Source organism: Haliotis rufescens, unplaced genomic scaffold, assembly GCF_023055435.1.
Source record: "Haliotis rufescens isolate VD_foot unplaced genomic scaffold, xgHalRufe1.0.p SCAF_57, whole genome shotgun sequence".
NCBI classification, from domain to species: Eukaryota; Metazoa; Mollusca; class Gastropoda; order Lepetellida; family Haliotidae; genus Haliotis; species Haliotis rufescens.
The window spans coordinates 777827-803202 of record NW_025964301.1 but is presented as its reverse complement, the minus strand read 5'-3'; the positions used below and the strand labels follow the sequence as shown (position 1 = coordinate 803202).

The window sequence follows — 25376 nt, the reverse complement described above, 5'->3', positions numbered from 1 at the left end:
CGCCTCTGACGACAAGCATAGTCGCCTTTTACGCCAAGCATGGGTTGGTGAAGACCTATTCTACCTCGGATCTTCACAGGTCTGATGTGGGAGTGAGTTCGGTTCCTCGCTTGAGAAGGGTTTCAGTTGCATCACGGCGTATCAGGTTCATCCAGATGCCCGTGTAACGCAGATCATATATAGGCGCTTACCACTTTGTAAAAACCCACGGGTATGATGGTGCTGACAGACCAGAATCGGGGTAAAGCTGGGATTTATCGTAATTATGTTACATGACAACAAATTGTACCCTTGGCCTTGAAGCTTGAGGGGATACTGAATAAACTGTCTCTCTGTGTGTTTCTGACTGAGGCATATAACAACATTGACTTACCGATAGAATTTTATATGCTCAAAGTTTTGTAGAAATCTATTATACATACTCAGTCCATGTTTTTACATAGAATTCTGGCACGCCTGAGAAACACAACTCCGTACAGCGCCTAAGGGACGGAGTCATTTATGGAATATCTGAAGTTAAAACTGCTTCGGCCCATCTCTTCCCTGTACAGTTCGTCAAACATCTCACTCTGGCCCACAGTGAAGTGATTCTTCCAGTCTCCCACTTCACCTGCCCAAATGACACACGGTAGTATAACAATATATTCTGATAGTAAGAAATAGATGCTTATCAACAGATTGAACAGAACCATGACTCCCCCCACATGCGTACTGGGGGATAGGCTCGTCTTGTGGTGATACTGTCTTCTCGTCATACTGAAGGCACGGCTATAACGAACTCAAAGGGAGCTCTTATTCTAGTTCGTTATAACCCTAGTTCGTTATAAGCATGTATACAGTATATGTACAGCAAATTGCCGGGACCAAAAAAGACAGTTTGTTATAACCGTGTTCGTTATAAACGTAGTTTAGTGTGTTTGCCAACATAAAGCAATGGACGTATGCAGATAATTCATTCAGACCTGCAAATATTAAATGGGCGATCCCTTATGCTCCCTTGTTGCTTCCTCGTCTTACCAACACATACGTCGCCTCAAGGTGTGAGGAAACCGGTTGGGATTCCGGGTAGGAATATGGTCCCAGGCAGCCAATACTTGTTTGGTTTGAGATAAGTATTGTTTTAAAGCTTAGGAGCTCAATTATTTTGTCTCACATTAACTGGTGCTCAATGTTTTATTTTTAAATATATTAAGATAACGAATTAAATGGATCAGGTGCCAGGCCGCGTGACTTGTTTGTTAGGATGTCATCCTATCTCACCCTTGGGCACGCCAGAAACCTATGATTGTAGGTTCGAATCCCGGTTCGCCCCGATGATGTTTCTAGGTTTGTCAGCACCATGCCCGTGCTCGTGGGTTTCACCGAAGTGGTAAACGTCTGAGACCTGCATCACTTCGGGCTTTCCTCCCACATTAAGCTGACACGCCGTGATATGACTGGAATACTGTTAAAATTCGGCGTTAAACCAAACTCAATCACTAACTCATCATATCTCAACTACGTGGATCGATTCTCGTGATGTCATTCACAATATATTGTCTCGTCCAGACTCGATTATTTACAGACAGTGCACAGAAAGCTGGAATATTGCTGAGTGCAGAATTAAACAACAAACAAACACACACAAAGATTGTTTTAGGAGTTGGGTTCCACCTTTCCTGTACACTATTGAAGTTCCACCGTGTTCCTTGAGTAGTCTCCCCTTGGTGGCCTGCATATGACTGAAGCTTGTCCTTTCCGCCACTGTCTCGTAGAACTCCTCCGATCTCTCAACCCCTAGAAACTCCGCCATCTTCCTGATCACTGACAAAGAGTCCTGAAAGGAAAGACGTTTCAGGTAAAACGTTCTGAAAAGAGGGTGCCGACACCTTTTTGGTACACCGGATGCCGAACGCTGGATACCATGAAATGTTAATCTGGTTCCGTATGCCAACGTTCTTAAGAATTTTGTTGGTGTCTGTGTTTCTTGCAAAGAGTGACACATCAATATAATATGAAGCTCTAATTTAAGCTTTTGATCATCCATGGTCATGCATTCTATGTGACAATCTCGTACTAAAATGCTTGTTCCAGCTGTATGCACTGATGTGACTCAGGAGATCTTTTGAAAATTGGATGCCAAGACAAATTCAAAATTGAAAAAATTAAACCATCAAAAATCCTGTCTGATCACAAGACGAAGTGACAACGGAGATAATTGTACCTCTTTCAAATCCTCGTAAATGACGGTCAAGAACGGTAACTCTGGATGGTTCTTCATCTCTTTCTCCCAATTCTGCATGTACGTGAACCAAGAGCCAAAGTCAACTGCAAGATGAAGGACACTGTTTGTTACAATCCGGCCATGTACGGAGCTCAGCAACCAAAAATGGGCTGCCAGTAAAAGAATCGTGTGCGAAATACGTATCATGTCGGAAAGCGCACGTAAAATCTCTCAAAATAAAAGAAGAAAAAAAAGGGAATCATCTCAGTTGGTCAACAACCTCCAACCGGTGCTCATCGTTGCGAAGCCATCAGAAGAAGCCGATCCCCAGGGTAAAGATAGGATTGGTTGGTTGGTTGGTTTGTTGTTTTACGCCGCACTCAGCAATATTCCAGCTATGTGACGGCGGTCTGGAAAATAATGGAGTCTGGACCAGACAATCCAGTGATTGACATCATGAGCATCGATCCGCGCAATTGGGATACACAATCTCATTAAAATCAGATCTTAGTTTTCGCTACCGCTTAACAGAGATCTGAGGACATCCCATTACGGGTCACGTCAGAACGACCTTTCGCGATCAATGAAATGACTGTCAAGAAATCGACATTAGCAAATCAGATGGCATCTTTTTCGAGCTTTACGACACTAGTTCCAAACTGGCGACTACGCTTCGAAACATATTTTGACGTATTCTCGATTAAAAAATTTAAAACTGATACAAAGAACATTCTGGAATGGTTTACAGATGGCCTAGATATTGTATCAATATAATCATAAAACCCGTAACTCTCGTTCCGAATACCCTCTTAGTCTGTAAATATTTCGAGGTTGCATGATTAGGAAACAAATTCCGTCTGTCACTTTAATGATCTGGTAAGCGACGTTCTGATTGGTTGGATGACAGGTCGTTCTGACGTGACCCGTAATGGGATGGCCTCAGATCTTTTTGCTTAGCGATAGCGAGAACTAAGATCTATTTCAATGAGATTGTTGGGATACGATGACATGCATCAACCAAGTCAGTAAGTCTGACCACCCGATCCCGTTAGTCGCCTTTTACGACAAGCACAGTCGCCTTTTACAGCGACTATGGGTTGCTGAATACCTATTCTACCCCGGACCTCTCTTTGACCCCTCTTTAAACCTGTTCTGGAAAAAGGTGAGATCTATGCATCCTGATACACATCCAGATGTCCTATCAACTACGTGTGGATGAAGCCCATTGTCAAAGATATTATAGTTCAGGTGGAATTGTCTGAGTCTGAAGACTGTCAGTGATCCAGCCAATGAGGATCATAGTGACCAAGATAGACCCTGAATAATGTTCTGTGTATTGTGCATTTGACTGTAAGGTGCTATCAAGAAATGTCTCCGTCACTAGTATCATATATATATGGTGGAAATAAATATTATAATTGTATTCATGCCTTCAAGTTTATTGACTGAGTGGCAGGTGGCAGGTTAAATATATCTGGAGATATACGTGTGTGAGACACCTATGCTAAGTCTATCTCCCACCTAACACACAGGGACGGTTCACCACTCCTTGCATTTGCGACTTAAAAAGTAGTTTCGTGTTTGCAAAATCTTAAACAATATAAACAAAAGTATTAAAAAATATTAAGGGTCACAAAAAATCTTTATCATACATTTAGATATGATTATATACAAAATCAACTAAAAAAAAAATCTTAAAAACTAGGAAACCGCTGTTGGAAGCGAAAGAATACACGCTAGTCAAGTAACAAAAATGGCACTTTGTAAACATGGTGAAACGAACAGTCTCGATTAGGTGATTGAGAAATTTACAGTTTATAACGAAACATTTTCGAGAGAATAACAAACGGCAAGAAGTGATATTAACTCCATAAAAGACCATTATTTTGCCTTGTCAGTGTGGAACTAACGTAAAAAGGACGTCAACAGTTTGTGTACGAGCTAGATACTTACGATGAAAGGAGACAATTCAAGGGGAGGTTACTCTTGTATGACAATAGTTCAGTCAAAATGTTCTGTTCACTGCAGTGACATTTCAAGTGTATGTTCACTGCAATGAAAATATCACTTTTCTCAACTTCAGAAAACTCTTTCACACTGAAATATATGATAAATATTTACACTATCAGCTTACTTTAAGTTTGTTTTAATAATAATTATAAAAAATCCAAAGCTTATCGAACTAACTAGACAGTCCAGCTACGTGACCTGGTTTTACTTTCTGTTTACTTAAGCTTTACACTGTGCACACTCCCCCGAGAGACAGGACTTTGTTATGGTCATAGCTCAGGGCTTTCCCCAGTATTGCACCATACCTCGCAATAGCTACAATTTTACCGCGACGTTAACCCCTACGCGATACTCATTGACCAATCAGAACACTCGTGCCGGAAAAATCTATTTATAAGTGATGCTAAACTCTCCTTTCTTCTTCACATGTCAATGGACTTGTGTTCATAAACATGTCTTCACGCAATATTGTCTTTGACTATTTCAACAGATGCACACAATTTGACGTATTACCTTTCAAAGTGGTGATCCTTAGCAAACCTTGAGTAGTATACCATCTTAACAGTGGGATCGGCGGGATCACAGTTCGTTTTAATTGTGTATTCCCTTAGTCAACGAGCTTCAATCGACACATAATGTGAGTATAACTGTTAGTTACCTTTGCCTTCCAGAAATAAGGGGAGATAATTCTCCCACGTTCCTTCATATTGATAGTACATCGGTAGATTCTTATGGTGTTGGTAGAACGAGACTGCCACATCTTTCGGGTTCCTGACAAGGGAGATAATTTTACATTTCTTCTCTAGCACTACCCGCGGCAGCTGATGGAACAGCACGTGCATATTCAAAATTCGCGGCGATGGAAACTTCTCCATGACGTCATTTGCTACGAACTCCAGGTGGAGCTCATCCTTCTCTCGTATTTCCCCGTCTGTATTTCCCGCCAGCAGTAAGCGGGTTATTTCCCACAGCCAGTGTGTGCCTGTGAATGAGAGCCAATCTTGGGAGATTATATACAGCGGATATTACCGAAAAGAGTGCAATATATTTCCGATATATAGAGAATCTCACCAGAGTGTCTTTTGATATCAAATATATCAACACGAGTTGATAAAAGTGGAAAAATTCCGAGGCTTGCCGTGGATTTTTGCCACTTTTATCAACGAGTGTTGATATATTTGATATCAAAAGACACGAGGGTGAGATTTTATTTATCATCCAACATCATTCTTTTAACTATTTCAAATTGTAGACAGTAATTAGCAGTGTCTTCAGTGTAAAAAGTACTGCAAACAGCTTCAGTAGCAGAGCCATTAGTGATGTCATTTGATTGTGACGTCATTGTAACCAGTGACGTCACAATGGTCTGCAAAGCATTGTGATGTAATTTCATTGCAGCGATACCTACAGTGTAGATATCGCTTGAACTCATCCAAGCGATATCTCCTGTGGGAGCCAGTTTTGGATGATAAATCTAGCTTTACTCTTAGGCTATTCTCAGTGCTGATTAGTCAGCTTACTAGTTAAAACAACACGACATGACGTCATCCACTGTTCATGACGTCACATATTGATAACATTACGTAATCGGAACAATGGGCTGACCAGTGAAGTTGCTGTTTTTTCTTTCTTAAAATGACAATGATGTTTGTTTGTTGTTTAACGTCGCACTCAGCAATATTCCAGCTATATCTGTAAATAGTCGAGTCTGGACCAGACAATCCAGTGATTCACATCAAGAGCATCGATCCACGCAATTGAGTTACGATGACATGCATCAACCGAGTCAGCGAGCCTGACGACCCGATCCCGTTAGTCGCCTCTTACGACAAACATAGTCGCCCTTTAAGGCAAGCATGGGTTGCTGAAAAATGGAAAAAAACGACCATAAGGACACAAAAAGTGCATGATTGAAGGTGGTGGAAAAAAAACCTACACAAAACACACGCCTAAACGCAACCAGTGGTTTATCGCATGCACCTGTAAGACATGTATGACAATTAACAGTCAGTGTGGGAATAAAATGGTTCTTTGCAGAAGGAACTGAACTGCACTCTTTGAAGTTGAAAATGCGACGCTCCATCTCTCATTATCTTTGTGACCCCAAAATAATGACGCTAACTATATATATATGTTACAAGTACACACCCAATGACGGAATATGCTGACAGTCCTTTCTCTGTGAAGCTTTCATAAAATATAACGTGGAAATTCAAAAATATAAGTAAATATAAGTACATAAAATGTAGTTCCCGTATAGCATTTAAGTCTTAGACGATTAAATTAGAGAAAAGTGATAATGTTCCCTCCCAAACAATCTCTCCCCTGTCATATTTACCACTTTTAGGGTATGCGCAAATCAATACGTCATCATCTCTGATCATGACGTCACGTATACCCCTGATGACGTCAGCAGATGAGTTTGGGTAATAATGGCCGTCCACTTCCAGCAGTGTCAGAGTGCTTCCCCCTCCATCCGGGATCTTCACTGTCGTCATCTTTAGCTGAAATATGCCTGCAGCCTCTGAGAATGTTTTTGGGACAATCAGACCAAAGAGGTGATCTGTTTATACATCCTACCTTCCTCCTCATACCTACGAAATAAACAACGACCACGAGTCGTTTATTTCTTATATGATATATCGACATTATATACAGTCTCTTTAAGGATGTTTATTAAATATAAAAGCTTTAAAACTATTTACCAAAATTTTAATAATGATGACTCCCTGAACAGAACCGACCTCGGAAATGTCGGACAAGTCCATTTTACGAACAGGTGGGCTAGGTTTGGTATTTCCCGCACATTATCGCAATCCTCACGTCCATTATCTGTACCTTTTCTCCTAATACCAATTGTTATAACTCTCCCACTTCTGGATGCGATCGTTCGGCAATTGCGTTCATCTGCACTGTCCAGCTACATCTATGGGGAACGTGACTCACCATATACACTTCCCTCTAAAAAATAACGTCGTCCAATTTGCGACGTCATCAAGTTACGAGCGCATGTTCGAATCTCCAGGTAGCTAGCTATCTTATATCGCTGGATAAAATACAGTCGGCGCCTCTTATCTTTTAGCGAAGCGTCTTAGAAGTATAAATAGCAAAATAAGTATTATCAAACCTACTTATTGCCCAGTTTATCGATGGTCAAATGAGTGTAATGTTTTCTTCACTGTATTTGTGCAAGGAATCGCTTTTAATCCAGATATTGAACTTGCTTAGTGATAAAAGCGTTAGTGCGCCACGCCGAAGTGAGTGAGTGAGTTGTGTTTTAACGCCGCATTTAACAGTATTCCAGTTATATCAGCTTAACGTGGGAGAAAAGTGATGCAGGACTCAGACGTTTACCACTTCAGTGAAACCAACGAGCACGGGTATGGTGCTGACAAACCTAGAAACATAATCGGGGCGAACCAGGATTCGAACCCACAACCATAGGTTTCTGGTATCTCCAAGGGACGCAACTCCGCACATCGAATCGCGGCGCATTAGACGACTTCGCCACCCGTGCCCCCGCCACGCCCAAGACTCAGGTTCGATTCCCATCAGGTGTCCACCTGCCTCAGCTGAAGTTCTTCTTTTGCATCAGCAGAAGTAGAAGTAGAAGTTGCTTTTGTTTGTTTGTTTAACGCCGTACTATATGACGATGGTCTGGCAATAATTCAGTCTTGACCAGACAATCCAATGATTAACATCATGCGCATTTAGTTAAGTCCTGACATAAAGTTTCATCCTGACCTTGACCGCCTCCGAGGTCTAGTGGTAGAGCATCCGCCCGGAGAGCGGAAGGTCCGGGGTTCGACCCCCGGCCCCGTCATACCAAAAGACGTTAATAGATGGTACTTGTTGTTCCCTGTCTGGCGCTCGGCAGCAAGGGGCTAAAACAAGGACTGGTCGGCTCGGAGTCAGTATACTGTGTCTGAGTGGGGTATTCATGTTAACTGCGGCATGGTATCTCAGTGGGCTAGCACTATAAATCGGCATCCAAGCAGCCACACACACACACACACACACACACACACACACACACACACACACACACACACACGTCGCTATATAGGTGCAATAATCTTGGACGCGACGTTAATCCCATTTCACCTCACCTCACTTCATCCTGACCTTTGATCTAGGCCCAGAAACCTCCCTTATGCAGTTTCAGTATTTTTCCCTTCCCTCTATTGAAATTAATCTCAAATGTCAATGAACAGTGTGCTGTCAACACAGTCACGACGCGACCTGCAGAGCGGCCTACCTCGGTGGTGTAATTGAAGTGTGTACTCACCAGGAGTGTTGCAGCAGGACTTAGGTCGCATCGACCTGATAATAAATGACCTAAATACTAACCGGTGTACAAGAGGTTTAGGGTCTCATGTAAAATATCATCCTCGAGTAGCTTGTAGTTCCATTCAATAATATAAGGGTAACGCTATTTTTCAGGGCATTATCATTTGCATAAGCCCGAGGTCTTCCATTAACAGTTGAAAAGGCCGACGTCATCGAATAATTGACGACATCTTTTATTTTGATAAACTTTCCATGAGGTTGCATAAAAAGCTCCGCGGACTGATATGGGTCATCATCAGGCTTGCGGTCTGGTATGGCTTATCAAGCCTGGAGCCTGATATGGATAATGACGTTTCTTTATTATCGGGGTCGCAAAAAATACGTATCTAGACTACCCGTGAAGATCCGGGGAAGAAGGGTGGTCAGGCTCGCTGACTTGGTTGAAACATGTCATCGTATCCCAACTGCGTGGACCGATGCTCGTGATGTCAATCACTGAAGCCGTCATATAGATGAAATATTGCTGAGTGCGGCGTTAAACAACAAACGAACAAACAAACAAACAAAAACACATCAAGACTGATACAGTAACTCATATTGTCAGGCATGTACGGTTTAATAACCAGCTTAATCATGCCTCAAAACCACCATTCAGATCAAGAACCGCTGATGTAAGGCTTGTGTCACTATTACTTCAGTACACCCTTAAAGTTTGAGAGAACCTGGTCCCGACGGTGATATACTTTTTTCAGTTTGGAGTCCACTAATTGTGAATAAAGACATTCTTCTTCACTTCATTTACCATTTTATATATTCCTATGTTTTTTTCCAGTTACATCAATTATTATTTGTCCAGGTTCCACAAAACAGATTCTCCAAAAATCTCATGCCTGATTATCAGGTATAAAGCGGTTTCATTGTTAAGCTTTCCAAGTTAATGGCAACGTATACTATGCATGGGTCCATGTCCACAAAGCGATCTTAGGGCTACGATTGTCTATATGAAGTATGGGAGTTACAAACCCCTTACCGCTACGACCGCTTTGTGGAGCGGGGACCACACTCTGGTGCAGTGATGTCTTAGCATTTCACTATTAGGGTTGCCGCATGGAATTCTGGGTAAGAGCGTGGAACGGGACCCAGAAAGAACAGAGTTCACATTTTGACCTTGACATTTCAAACAGACCTAGCAACGGACAGGGTTGCTAGTCGTCTCCTCTGACGTCCGCGTTTGATCTATTAAAAGCAGCAGCTTCGCTTCATGTCACTGTTCAACAACAACAACGTCACAACTATTGTTACGTCATACCATTGTTACTGAAGGTCGAGAGGTATGTTTCGCAGCTAAAGACGGTATGTAGACATCTCCTGATGGTTTCAATTTTAAATACCGAATAGTTTTCATAACTGGCAAACAACACTAACATGCCCATTCGTTCATTGTTCGATACAGTGTTAATGTTATTATTTTTTCTTCAGATAGGCAGGAATTGATAGACCTATGGGACTATCTCCTCCACTGAAATGTCGACCCTGAACTTGTCACACACGTAGTTAATGTTTGCTATTTATATATTATTCACTTCCAAGTCAGTCTCCACCAGATTTGTTTGTTTCTTACATAAAGAATGGTATCAGTTTTATACAGCAAGACTTCCCTTAAATATTCAGCAACCCGTGCTTGTCGTAAGAAGCGACTAACGGGATCGGGTGGTCAGGCTCGCTGACTTGGTTGATTCATGTCATCGTATGTCATTTACGTAAATCATGGTGTCAATCACTGGATTGTCTGGTCCAGACTCGATTATTTATATACAGACCGCCATCATATAGCTGGGATATTGACGTGTGCAGCTTTAAACAACATATAAATCAATTAGTTTAGTTTGAGTTTAGTTTAACATATTTTATTCTCATGAAAAGGATTGGGCACAAGTTATCACAACTTAGAACGCCCTCTCCCATAGATTTACATGTATGCTTATTTACAGTTAATAAATCAAATGTCAGAAAGGAAAGGAAAGAGATAGAGCAACGTATGTACATTGATAAATCATTATAAATCAATGAAAGACCACAAGCTGGGTGGATGGTACAGGCTGTGGACTTGTTGTAGTTGATTCTCTAGTTTGACCGTAAAAGACGCAATCTCATTAAAATAATATTTTAATTATATTGAAAAAAGAATCTTGCCTCGCATCTGTGTTGGAAGGATCTAAAACTTAGAAATAAATCTTGTTATGTTTGTATGTCATTAAAATCATTATTGTTTTTTTTTCTGTGAAAAATACAAGTTATATAAGTTGGTATTAAATAGTTACATGTATTTGTCACATTTTTGTCATTTTTTATATAATAATTGATGCTAACTCACAAGCCAAACGAATTGGAAATAATTATAATCACTGACATTCTTTCGCCGAGGTTGTGTCATGTAATTATATACCAGACTGTATTTAAACAAAGAATATTTCTTTGAGAAATAGACACAACAATAACACGAAAAGCTCATTGCATTTTACTCAGAGAAACATTGTTTTTTAAGACTGAAATGAAAACAACCCTTATTCCGTTTTCGTCGGGTTGAGTATTTATTAACAATTCCTTTCCTTATTTCATCTTCAGCACGATTTTTTTAAGTATGAGCTTTTTCATCTGAATAGTAGACAACCGCGTCCTACCATGGTACGTATAAAAAGTATTCCCTTTATTCACTTCTAAATCTTGCAGTGGAATATCGAGCCGCCATTCAGTTCATCATGTCACATATGTTTGTCTAGGTGCGGTTGTGAGTCGATCTCATTAAAATCAGATCTTAGTTCTCGCTACCGCTAAACAAAGATCTGAGGACATCCCATTACGGGTCACACCAGACCGACCTTGCGCGAACTTTGACCGACCAATGGAATGACTGACAAGAAGTCGACATCAGCCAATCAGAAAGGAGCTTTCTCGTGCTTTACGGCACTAATTTCAAATTGGCGACCATGCTTCGAAATACATTTTGAGAAATTCTCGATTATAAATTGAAACCTGAACATAAGAACATTCTGGAATGGCTAATAGATGGCCTAGATCGTATGGATTCAGTCGTTGAGCCCGTAACTATCGTTCGGAATACTCCGTGTTTAGAAATCACATTCCGACTGTCACTTTCATGATCTGGTAAGCGACGCTCTGATTGGTCGGATGAGAGGTCGGTCTGACGTGACCCGCAATGGGATGTCCTCAGATCTTTGTTTAGCGGTAGCGAGAACTAAGATATGATTTTAATGAGATTGGGTTGTGAGTGCGTGTGTATGCATGCGTGTTTTGTCACAGAAATAACAATCACACAACACAGAAGTAAGGTTTGGACAATTCTTTACACTTTAAATGTAACAAGTTGCATGACCAAGAATCTTGTCAACATGACATTTCAATCAAGAAGTCATGAATCCTTCATTAAAAGACAAACTATATCGTAAAATCTTAAGACAACTGACGTGAACACATCGATTAGCACCTTGAACAATGTTCACTGTCCGTGAATCTGTGGTAAACATGACGGAAATACGCGGCATTTAACAACATGTTGGTCATGATTATTTTACTCTGGATTATCCAACGCAGCCAGACGGCCACGCTAGGGTTATCCCCCAGGCTGTAACATGCTGTGTATGGCCGGTCGCACCATCATTTTAGTATCAGATCAGTGGAATATAAAGGATAATACGTGGTCAATACACTCCGTAACTAACGAATAATTGTAATTTATACACCACCGATGTGGCAGATTTAGATCATAGCTTCAACGTAACTTAACGTAACTAACGCATTCTACAGAAGTAGTCCCTATATATACGGAGTCCAGTGGCAGATACTTCACTCTGCCACGAATAAAGACTTAAAGGGACTCAGAAGCCTTCTCTCTGTTTTAAAGGTAATAGCCGAGTAATCAGCTCTACCAAGTTAATTCCCCCACTATCTTGGTCATTGTGACGTAGCAAACGGGACCACGCCCACACAAGGCAAAACTGTCCCAAATACAATCTACGTCAGTTTCATAAGTGAGTGAGATAATGATGTTTAACGCCGCAGTCAGCACTATTCCAGCTACAGGACTGCATATGATTGAGTTACGGCCTGGCAAACCAATGGCTGACGGCATGAGCACCGTCTAATGTGGAGCAGTTCGATGAAAAAAGGCCGCGCAACATGGCCTGACTACCCAATCTTCACCTTTGACGACTCTGGCGTTAGGCAACAGGACATTAAACTACGTTTATAACGAACACGCTTATAACGAACTGACGGATATAACGAACTTATTTATTTTGTCCCGACCATTTGCTGTACATATTCTGTATATGCTTATAACGAACTACGGTTATAACGAACTAAAATTAATGGTCCCGTTGAGTTCGTTATATTCGTAGTTAACTGTATTTCAAACGCTTGCTAAATGGAATGTTAATTAGATATGCGTTTATGAATATTCGTGGTATACTGCTTCCGGTAAGTCAAAGCTATAGAACATTATACAAAACCAAATTTTGCTGGTTTGTTTATGTGAGTTGTGTTTTACGCCGTTTTTAACAATGTTCCAGCAAAAACACGGCGGGGGACACCAGAAAGGGGTTTCACATATTGAACACATTTGGGGAATCGAACCCGGGTGTTTGGCTTCAATGAATATCTGGTATATACATTTTAACATATACATTATACACTCATCCGTTATATTGACACCAGCTATACTTATATATACTTATAGATAAATGGATTTAACGTGGATGTTTAACTACAAAAGGATATCCATTGTACTCACACCATCACCAACACTAAAGCACTAGATATTCCAATGAACTTCATATTTAGCACACATCTCAAATCTTATTTTCGAAATATGTTAAATAGAAGTGCAGGCATACTTATCAAATATTAACATTTTCCCTGCTTAATGCATTATAAATATCAGTTATCTGTAGTAAGATACCTTAACGACGTGACATTCCTATGTAAGAATTCGACTCTTACTGCAGCGTGTATCTAAAGTTTATGTCACAATCAGCCATGTTCTTCTTGTATGCTCTGTCAAATATCTCGTTCTTGGCCACTGTGAAATAATTCTTCCAGTCGCCAACTTCACCTGAAAGACGGAAAAAGAAAACAGAATCTCACTGAATAAATATATGTTTGTACTGGGAGGAGAATAATGTATCCAACATATTTAGGCAATTATCAGATTGGATTTTGATTTCTCGCAGCAAAATAATTTTTTTACTATAAAACAACATATTGCATCCCGTTAGTCGCCCCTTATTACAAGCATGGGTTGCTGAAGACCAATTCTAACCCGGATCTTCACCGGTCTATACTATTATGTACTCAGAATGTTAATCTGTATAGCAATAATGTGTGATAATACAGTCCAACAATAACCGACCACGAAAATGACGAATGGTAACAAGGTTCATATACTCCCCCCACACAAAAGAAACACAAAAACACATTAATGAATTCGTTGTATGGATCAACGTAAAACGGTCGTATGATCCCAATGCACGTACGGCAGTTGACTCCAGTCAAGGCCATCTGCAGAACGTTTGTGCCCACCCTGTGAGTCACGAGCTTCCTGACATCTGCCCATGGAAGGAATGGTTGTACTGTTATATGGCAGAGTAATTCATTGTTAATTGTACAGTAAACTACGGTTATAACGAACACGCACATAACGAACTGACTGATAAAACGAACTTATTTTTCAGTCCCGACCATTTGTTGTATAAATGTCGTATATATGCTTATAACGTACTACGGTTATTACGAACTAAAATTAGTGGTCCCTTCGAGTTCGTTATAACCGTAGTTTACTGTATTGCATTGTTTTTTGTTGAGATTCAGTAGAAGTTCAAAAGATTGTGTTTTGGCATTGATTAGTTGTCAAGAATGTAGTACTGTCTAATGTAAGCAGTGGTGTTGAAGTTACTATATGTAGATGTTTTTTGAACTGAAGTGCGATCTAGAATGTTCTAGAACCGCTAAACTAATCCAGCACTTTATAGAAACGTCTAGGAGGCATTTAGACTATATAAAGGGGCAAGGGAGTGCCTCTCTCATTTCACATTACATAAAGGTGAGGTGAGGTGAAATTGGGTTTAACGTCGCGTCCAAGATTATTGCACTTATATAGCGACGTGCATGCACGTGTATGTGTGTGGCTGCTTGTACTAGTCCGGACTGATGCCGATTTATAGTGCTAGCTCACTGAGATACCATGCCGCAGTTTAACATGAATACCCCACTCAGACACAGTATACTGACTCCGAGCCGACCAGTCCTTGTTTTAGCCCCTTAATGCCGAGCGCCAGACAGGGTAACAACAAGTACAATCTTTTAACGTCTTTTTGTATGACGCGGCCCGGGATCGAACCCTGGACCTTCCGCTCTCCGGGCGGACGCTCTACCACTAGACCACGGAGGCGGTCCATTACATAAAGACCAGCATTGTAGTCACCCTGGATATCCAACCTAGGCCTATTGTGGAAGCTAGATCACTGTTGCTCCTAGGTGAATGATACTACTACTGCTATCATATTTCATATTGCCATTGTATGTGTACTGCTATTGAATTTTGTACTGTCATTCTATTGTGTACTGCCATTGTAATTGATGTGCAGTATTTGTATTGATTCGTAAACCGAGTTAATTAAATAATACAATTGGTAATTGTATACGACTTCTTTGTTGTTTGTTGGTTTCACACTGCATTCCTTCACGCCAAGATTTCTGGACGAACTTATTGTTTCAATTTGGAAGTCGACACGTAACTGTACGAATCAGACACTAGGGAAGTGCCTGTTGGTGCCAGCTGTGGCAGTTTGCGGCTGTGACTGACGCTGTCACAGCCATCCATCCAACTCATTCCATAAATGTCCAGGACTTGAATGTTGTTAGGTATGTCGATGTTAGTTGCGCTGTGTGTGGTCTGGCATTATCGTGCTGGAATACGGAGTTGGTTTTCTGCATATTAGGAGTGACGTATGGTAGAACTTCATCTTGGTATCTTTGTGCAGTTAAATAATGATGATTTTAAATAATTATACGTAATTATACTTATACATCTTCCCGAGGCAAGTGAGTTAACTGACTATAAAAGTCCAGTTTCCACACTTGCCGAACTGGGCTGGTATTATGGAGTCTAGGCATAGTCCAATCAATATCGCGCACCGAAATCGAAATCCGGTTCGTAAACTGTCATGCACATTTCGGTCGATTGCAGGATTTGCAAAGCATGTGCACCGTTAACTCGTTGTCAACATATATTTTCTAAATCTTTTCATGTTTTTAATCAAGGTGGTCACGTGATTTGATGCACTTCGCGATGTAAGACTCGTTTTATCACAATATAGATCTTGATTATCAATCAGATCGTCTTGACTGGGCGCCAGCGTGTTGTTTGAAGCAAATGCAAGTGATACGAGAGGTTGAATCTGATTGGTCAATAGGAGAGGAATAGAAAGGACATAACTCGTAACAACCACTGATGGCGCTACGATCGAGCCCAGTAATTCCAGCCTAGTTCGGCAAGGGTGGAAACTGGACTTTTAAAGTCAGTTAACTCTCTTGCCTCGGGAAGATGTACTTATATTGCGCTAGCCTAAAAACACTCGGTGGATGCTCAAAGCGCTACATTATTACACCGGTCATTGGACCAGTGTGCTCGTGATTTTTATTCTCAGCTTCCTGGGGAGTATACAGTTATGTTGCTCTGAACGTGAACCAGGATGGTCCTGCCATTGTGCGAGATATCTGCCCACATCATCACGCTACCTCCACCGGATCTTTTGTTTTCCTTTATGCAGTTTAGCGCCAAACGTGGATTCGACACCACTGAGATCATAGCAGACAATGTTGGTCCGTCAAAGTGACACCTCGAACAGATTGACCTGTCTCACGTAGGCAGATCCTCGCAGTCTGGGACTGATATATGACATCTATCTGATGTAGCGGTCCTGGGCTATGGTTTTCAAACGTGTTCTTCCGGACATGGTAAAGGCACGCGTTGTCCCTTGTTGGTATCGATTCTAAAGTCTCGCAAAGGCGCTTGGCTACCGTTGACCTAGATTCACCAGTTTCAAAGCAAACGATGTTGTTGTTTCTTTCTGATTCACCCAGTCGTGGTTTGTGTTTGCTGTCGTGTAATCGCCCATGTAAAGAGGCAGGTAAACAAAATCCTGCCCTTTCATAGACTTTGTCTTCACGTTTCACATCCAGATGGGAGGTCGGGTGGCCTAGTGGTTAAAGCGTTCGCTCGTCACGCCGAAGACCCGGTTTCGATTCCCCATGGGTACAATGTGTGAAACCCATTTCTGGTGTCCCCCTCCGCGCTATTGCTGGAATATTGTTAAAAGCGGCGTAAAACCTTAACACACTCACTCACTCACATCCAGATCGCGCAAGTGGCAGTGGCGAAAGTGCACGTTTGTGAACTGCATCTTGCCCCAGCTGCGTTGAGGTCAATGTAATAATGACTACATGTTTGGACCACCAAAATACATGAAATTCATGATTCCTGCATCACAGTGGGTAACATTCTTACATATTAATGACTTCATTCATTTTGTGTTTAAAGTGTTATATCTCTCTAAGGCCACATCAACAGTGGGACCACAAGCGAGTCGTCAAAGCGCTAAGATTGCTTTGACGAAGAGGGCCGAGTTCCCGACAGGATCTTAGCGTTAGCTGCTTTGGTTAAGGTACAGAGTTTTCGACAGGATCTTAGCGTTAGCTGCTTTGGTTAAGGTACCGAGTTTCCGACAGGATCTTAGCGTTAGCTGCTTTGGCGAAGAGGGACGAGTTCCCGACAGGATCTTAGCGTTAGCTGCTTTGGTTAAGGTACCGAGTTTTCGACAAGATCTTAGCGTTAGCTGCTTTGGTTAAGGTACCGAGTTTCCGACAGAATCTTAGCCTTAGCTGCTTTGGTTAAGGTACCGAGTTTCCGACAGAATCTTAGCGTTACCTCTGTTGTAAGTATTAGAACATGAAACTTACATATATATCAATGGGCTGCTCCACTTCCATTGGCAACAAGCTGGTGGTAGCTTGGCACCACTCAATACTGGTTTTTGTCAATGACTAACATCACACCAATTAGAAGTGCTGGCAAATCCACCCACCTTTTCTGTACATAACAGCTGAACCGTCAGATGCTTTAAAGAATTTGCCTTTCGCTTCCTTCATTTTGTTGAAACTCGTCAACTCTTTTACTTTAAGGTAAAATTCCTCTGATTTCTCAGCATTCAGAAACTTTGCTAGCTTTCTAATACCGGGAAGTGGATCCTGAAATAGATGAAATATTGGATGACATTACCACCATAATACATAGATGAATGCACACTTAACATGCTTGGTTTTGTTGCCGTAACATTCAGTTCCATCCCAGCTCATGGGGCCACGGGTGACCCAGTCATCTGACGCTCCGAAATCCGCAGTGCAGAGTCGTGTGCTTTGGTCGTGCCAGTAACCTATTATCGTCAGTTCGAATCTCATATTCGGCCTGATTATGTTTCTAGGTTTGTCAGCACTATACCCGTGCTGGTGGGTTTCACAATACTGGTACACGTCTAACGCCTGCATCCTTGCTGCCTCCCTCCTACATCAAGCTGTTCACTTTAACTGTGATATGACTGAAATATTGTTACAAGCGGCGTTAAACCAAACTCTCTCTCTCTCTCTCTCTCTCTCTCTCTCTCTCTCTCTCTCTCATGATTAATTATTATTGATTTTCCTATAGTTATGAAACTTCCTGTAATTTAAAATTTGATCTACAAAATGAAGTAAGCAAAAGTAGTAAAACTGATAATATCTGATAGAGTGTTGCCGACATCCTACAAAATTGATACCAAATATGAACCGATAATGTCTGCATAGATTGGGATTGATATGTGTGGAAAGAATGAGGTACTGCAGAAATTTGGTGAAAAGATGGAAACATCGGAAAAACACAACCAACATGACATACACGTGCAACATCACTTGTTGGGCAATAAAACGTTGCCATCTCTCTCTCTCTCTCTCTCTCTCTCTCTCTCTCTCTCTCTCTCTCTCTCTCTCTCTCTCCTTTTGTTCTGTCTCACTCTCATCAGTGTAGCGAAAACATAAACGCTGGGAATTTCACTTGACGTTTCATGTGAAAAGACGCAATGCATTGCCCATACACCACATAAGCCCCAAAGGACTTTGCACAATGCTATACAAATAGAGCGCGTGGCTACGTGCAGTTAACTGTTACCTCTTTTAGATCTTCATACACCAGGGTCAAGGTCGGCAAGTCGGGATGGGTTGTCCCAATGGCAGCCCAGTCCTTCATGTATGTGAAAAACGACCCGAAGTCAACTGAAAAGTGGAGAGTGTTGTATAAGAGGTTTGTGAAACCTAGTTTTTATAATCTGTTGTATGTTATCTCGATTCTATTTTGAGAACCACACTGGACCCATTCGCTTACTTAAATTCGCTTAGGGGATACATTTGCATGTACTCAACAACTTTATCAACCCAGCATTGTGGTTTCTTACCAGTCGCAATTCTTTCCTGCTGCTTTCATTAAACGTGATACTTACCGACTAGACCCGTGAAGATCCGGGGTAGAATAGGTCTTCGGCAACCCATGCTTGCCGTAAAAGACGACTATGCTTGTCGTCAGAGGCGACTAACGGGATCGGGTGGTCAGACTCGCTGACTTGATTGATGCATGTCATCGTATCCAATTGCGTGGATCGATGCTCATGATGTCAATCACTGGATTGTCTGGTCCACTCGATTATTTACAGAACGCCGTCATATAGCTGGGATATTGCTGAGTGCGGCGTAAAACAACAAATAAACAAAACTTACCGACTAGAACCAGACATAGAAACTCAATATCCTTGCTCAAATTAAAAAAAGTCGTCTTGAAAAACATAAAGTTAGCATAATAAAGTAAAAACCGCGAAAAACATTTCATAAATCACCTTCCTGCAAATACCCTTACTTTTTAACATATGGTTATCTGGTAAAATGAAGCTTACACGTGTCCATTCCCTGATTGTAATGTGACAAAGCTGTAATGCATTTATTAAACATACATGGTGTCATAATAACCATTATAATACAACCATTTTGATAAATCATATCGCACTGAAATTATACACTGAATATTCGAGGATGTCTACGACTCAACTTACTGATTATTCCGAAACACATCTTGTCATGAGAGGCGACTTACGGGATCGTGTGGTCAGGCTCGCTGACTTGGTTGATGCATGTCATCGTATCCAATCACTGGATTGTCTGGTCCAGACTCGATTTGTTAAAGATCGCCGTCATATAGCTGGAAAATTGCTGAGTGCGGCGTTGAACAGCAAATAAACAAACAAAGAAACAGTCATAATAATGTTTCATAGTATGGCTTGACAGTGTATTATGGTGACCGAGGTCTAGATCTTCGAAGGATTTTAGTTAAGATTAATCTTAACAACCTGTGTTCAAGGATAAAATATCTGGGCGCAGACAGTACTCTCAGTCAGTAGTTTGCCTATCCGTAAATAAGCTTATTACGACATAAATCAACATTCGACCACTCACTCACTCTAAATAGCTCTAACCTTTCCCATCCAGCAGTAATGAGACATGATTTTCAAATTTCCCATCATATTCATAGCATTTCAGCTTCTTGTGGTGGTGGAACAACGACACTGCCATGTCTTTGGGGTTCCGAAGAATGTAGATTATTTTACACTTCTTCTCAAACACACCACGTGGCAGCTGCTCAACAAAGCAATGCGTGTTTAAAATTCGCGGGGACGGGAACTTCTCTAAGGCGTCATTTCCGATGAACTCTAACATCAATTCATCCTTCTCTATAACAGTCTCTGTGTCGCTCGACAGAAGAAGGCGGGCCATTTCCCACACCCAGTGAGTACCTGGAATATCACAACAGAGAGATCAGTTCATGTGTCAAAGCGAGGCGGGGTAGGCAATCTGAAGCAGGGGTTGGGGGTTGTGTCGAGGTTAGATTTTTTTTCAGCTAAAGCTACAAAAACCAGATATTTTCTAATTTAAAACTATGAGCCTGAATTTTTATTTTAGAAAAAACACCTTGCAACAATGATTTTTTTGTGGCTTGCAATTTATTTGTTTTGCAACAATTTGCAGCTTACTTATTTTTGCCAAGAATTTTCAGGGACAATCTATGTTTATCGATACAACCCCAGGCCTCCACACCCGGAATAGCAAATGGTCGGTCCCCAATACTTGTTTCTGTTTGTTACGCTTCATCAAATGGCTATAAATAATTGTACGTCACATCATAACGTTACTAAAGCCTCCAGGTTTTACACACACAAAGAAATGTTCATTGGATTTACTGGATGTCCTCAACACAGAAATATCCACACACAAAAATGTTTGGCTGCCCCTATCGGAGAAGAAAATTGTTGAAGGACAAGTACAATATTCTGCCTCTTAAAGAAATCTTATCAATGGAAAAAAGAAGTTATTTCTCTACTGCTCACCACATTTAGGATACGCGCAGACAAAGACGTCATCCTCTCTGATGGGGAGGTCACGGATGCCTTTGATGACGTCAGCGGGGGAATCAATGGGGGAATTGGGGTACAGATGATCATCTACTTCCAGGAGAGTGATGTTGTCTCCGCCAGCATCCTGGATCTTTACGACTGACATCCTCAACTGTCACAAGAGAGGGGGTTATTAATGCACGGTAGTGTAGTTCGTCAGAGGCCTAGCCTTGTCTCATGAAACGCTACTACATGTCAAGTTTCACGGAGAAGTATTTGAGAGTTATGATCTGTAAATGAACCCTGCCTACGAATAAGAACCAGGCAAACCAGTGATTGAAAGCATTACGCGCAAGCCACGCCTTCGGGTATGAAGGTACACACTCATCCAGTGAAAACCCGTCAATCAGGACGGTACAGTCAGACGAGAAATCGTCCGGATAAACAATTATCCAGAAAAACGAATCATTGTCATTTGCATATAATTATTTATACGTTCCTAGCAGAATTGTCCGGAAAGCCCCATTTAATAACAGGTATCTAGGTGATGTCTCTGGTCAAACGTAAGCGTTAAATGCTAATCAGTAAATACACCCCTCCCCCATTTATAACAGGTATCGAAGTGTATCTCTGATCAAACGTATGTGTTAAATGTTAATCGGTAAATACACACCTCCCCCATTTAATAACAGGTATCTGGGTGATGTCTCTGGTCTAACGTATGTGTTAAATGCCAGTCAGTAAATACACCCCTCCCTCATTTAATAACAGGTATCTGGGTGGTGTCAAACGTATGTGTTAAATGCCAATACATAAATACACCGCTACCCCCTCTGACCGACTGATAGGAAGTTTCGGTCGCGTTTACAAGGTCACATATAGTTTAAATATGTAATGAGATGACACATGTGCTTTGTGCCACGGACCTGAGATCTGAAGATGTTTGGCCCTGGTTTATGCCAGTCAGTGAGTACACCATCCACCCCTACCCCTCCGACTGACAGAAACGCAGGTTCGATCGCCTTACTTAGGTCAAGTATATATCAAATATGAATTAAGATGACACACGTGTATAGCCGCCACGTACCTGAGGTTTGTGGATGTTCGGATTTGCCTGTGAGTTTGTTATATAGTATAGGATAGACTGTAGCTCGTAAGTGTGAAACTTTATTTTGCGAACCGGTGTTCTGACGTTTTGTTCCCTGTAAAAAATAACACGCACGCTAACGTATCTAGCTGATAATACCAGCAGCTTTTTAGAATATGAATGAAGAAAAACGATATCGCGTACGATTAGATATTGATTGCTGATTTGATCAATAAATGGAGAAAACGATGCCATAAACCGTTTATGTCATTCGTATCTAAATACAGGGGTTCAATTTAAGGTAATCTGCTATTTTATTCATATTTCATTTCAATATATCTACAAAAAATGTCAGAATAAAATTTAGAAACATTAAATGAGTTTATAATTTGTCAGGAGGAAAGCATCTTGTACCGATAAGGTTTGAAAAATCGATTCATATTAGTGTCATTAATCGACTGTCATTAATTGGCTCAACTCGAGTCCCATCATACAGTAACACCAAAGGTCCAATACGTGTCTGCCGGGCCAATACGTGTCTATAGGGCCAATACGGGTCTATCGGGCCAATACGTGTTTATCGGGCCAATACGGGTCTATCGGGCCAATACGGGTCTATCGGGCCAATGCGGGTCTATCGGGCCAATACGTGTCTATCTGGCAAATATGGGTCTATCGGGCCAATACGGGTTTATCGGGCCAATACGGGTCTATCGGGCCAATACGGATCTATCGGGTCAATACGGGTCTATCGGGCCAATACGGGTCTATCCGGCCAATACCTGTCTATCAGGCCAATACGGGTCTATCGGGCCAAAACTGGTCTATCAGGCCAATACGTGTTTATCGGGCCAATACGGGTCTATCGGGCCAATATGGGTCTATCTGGCCAATACGGGTCTATCGGGACAATACGTGTCTATCGGGCCAATATGAGTCTATCGGGCCAATACGGGCCTATCGGGCAAATACGGGCCTATCGGACCAATACGGGTCTATCGGGCTAATACGGGTCTATCGGGCCAATACGGGATTTGAGCGAGCCATTACGTCTTTTGTGCCTGATTGTATTCTTTACAATGCAATAGGCTGTTGCCATCACACTTTGTTAGAGTGTGGATACCGCTCTCTTATAACTGTGACATTGGTACCGTACTACCTGGAAAATATAGTTCAGATAATCAATTAATAAATGTGTTAATAACAGGTGTCTAGGTGGAGTCTCTGGTCAAACGTATGTGTTAATGCCAGTCAGTAAATACACCCCTCCCCCGTTTAATCACAGGTAGCTGGGTGGTGTCTCTGGTCAATCGTTTGTGTTGAGCGAGCCACGTCTTTTGTGCCTGGTTGCATTGCAATAGGTTACTGCCATCACACTTCGTTATATTGACGGTCGGCAGACTGTATTGGCCCTGTGTTCTTGGAAAATTATATTGGCCCTCGGCAGGTTCTATGCCTCGGGTCACCACAGCCTGCCTCGGGCCAATATGGCTGACTGGCGTGTAACAAGGCCACAATGAAAACACACATAGTAATGACATGATAATATTACACATATGGAGAATTTTTTTCCGATGTTTGCATTTGAGCTGTTATCAGCGCTGATAACTCTGTTGCTAGGCTGACGTCACAGGGCATTATTTTGCCGGTTTCAACAAATTGCATCATTTCGTGACGTGTTTCTAAACGTTTTGATGCTAGATCATATGGTAGGCCCTTTCCTCTTACCTCAAGTTTGACAGAACTCCCACCAGATGAAGAGTACCACAGTCTCTACGCTGTAGTCACAGGTTTTTCCCCTTTACAAACTGTGTCGTCTTATGCAGATATCTCTCAGTACTACATGGCCTACAGTCGCTATTGTTGACGCTACCTGACCTGTATGGTGTAAGATTAGTATGCTGTGTCACTGTTAGGTTAGGTTAGGTTATTTGTTGTTTAACGCCACACTCAGCAATATTCTAGCTTTATGACGGCGGTCTGTGAATAATCGAGTCTGGACCAGACAATCCATGATTGATATCATGAGCATCAATCCACGCAACTAGGATACGATGACATGCATCAACCAAGTCAGCGAGCCTGACCACCCGATCAAAACCACAATTATGATTCCTGTGATCTCCAGCGAGTAACCATTTCCTGTTTGTTTCATATTTAGCCAACGTCAAACGTTGATGTATACTTTCTTTAACCCCGGCAGTTTACGTCCGACTGTATTTAAACAAAACCTATTTTGTTGAGAAATATCCAAAATAACACGAAAACGGATTTTGAAGACATTTCATTTCATTTTACTCAGAAAAACATCGTTTGTTAAAAAGAAATGAAAACAACCCTTGTTTTAACGTCCGGCTGAGTATGTGATGTCCGTAGTATTGACATTTGAAATATGAGGGGCGTTCAATAAGTTTTGCAACTTCAATATGAGACCAAGTCGCAGAATATCTTTTGTACTTTTATTTTTCAATATAATCTCCATTCACCTCAATAAACTTGTTCCATTTGTCCCTCAAGCTTTTAATACCACTTTTATAGAAATCCGCAGATCCCTCTTACAACTCCTCTGTGGCAGCCTTTATGTCCTCGTCATCCTGGAAGCGTCTTCCATGTAGGGCAGATTTCATTTGCCGGAACAGGAAATAGTCACTGGGGGCTAAGTCTGGGCTGTAGGGTTGGTGATTTTACTGTTCGAATCCACATTCACATATGGCAGCCTGTGCAATTCTCGACTTGTGAACCGGAGCATGTCTGGCATGCTGTTTATGGTGTGGGCATGTATATTTTGTTCGAGAAATAACATTCACGCAACACGAAAGTAATGTTTTGATAATATATATTATATTCATAATGTCATTTTGTCAAACGCATAATGGCTCAATGAATAAGAATGGTCATGTAACATGTAGAGAGAGAGACAATTGACGTTAAGACATCGATGAGAAGAAAAGTTAACAATATGAAAGAAAATGATCGTCTTTTAAATGTATTTTCTTAAATGCATGTCTTGAGGTAATATTGTATTTGTGATCCACGTGTTCCCGCTGTTTTAAATAAATAAAACAACAACTAAAACACACACACACACACCCCAAAAAAATAAAAAATAATAATAAAAAAATAAAAAAATAAAAAATAAAACAACAAAAAACCCACAATTTAACAATCCACAAAAACAAAACAAAAACAAACCCAGATTGATAAGCACTAGGAACAGTGTTCATTGTCCATGAACCTGTTATAA

The 25376-nt window shown here is 41.2% G+C and overlaps 1 protein-coding gene across 1 annotated transcript; it reads right to left on the bottom strand.

Moving 5' to 3' along the window:
* Window positions 1-369: 369 nt before the first annotated feature.
* LOC124137886 lies at window positions 370-24034 on the bottom strand. The gene is made up of 14 exons (XM_046504363.2): window positions 23861-24034; window positions 22133-22247; window positions 21040-21217; window positions 20131-20448; window positions 18780-18883; window positions 17665-17827; window positions 13523-13634; window positions 10697-10703; window positions 8502-8558; window positions 6552-6717; window positions 4872-5195; window positions 2204-2307; window positions 1654-1816; window positions 370-610 (listed from the first exon to the last, which is right to left on the bottom strand). Exons 3-14 carry the CDS (start codon window positions 21209-21211, stop codon window positions 483-485), a joined length of 1818 nt encoding a protein of 605 aa, XP_046360319.2. The 5' UTR covers window positions 21212-21217; window positions 22133-22247; window positions 23861-24034; the 3' UTR covers window positions 370-482.
* Window positions 24035-25376: the final 1342 nt, after the last annotated feature.

Excerpts from the sequence above, each read along its gene's own strand:
- LOC124137886 (XM_046504363.2), bottom strand. The coding sequence starts at position 21,211 with ATGTCAGTCGTAAAGATCCAGGATGCTGGCGGAGACAACATCACTCTC. Across the intron at positions 1,817-2,203 it reads TTTACGAGGATTTGAAAGAG|GACTCTTTGTCAGTGATCAG; the intron begins GTACAATTATCT and ends CTTTCCTTTCAG. Across the intron at positions 611-1,653 it reads TTCAATAGTGTACAGGAAAG|GTGAAGTGGGAGACTGGAAG; the intron begins GTGGAACCCAAC and ends TCATTTGGGCAG.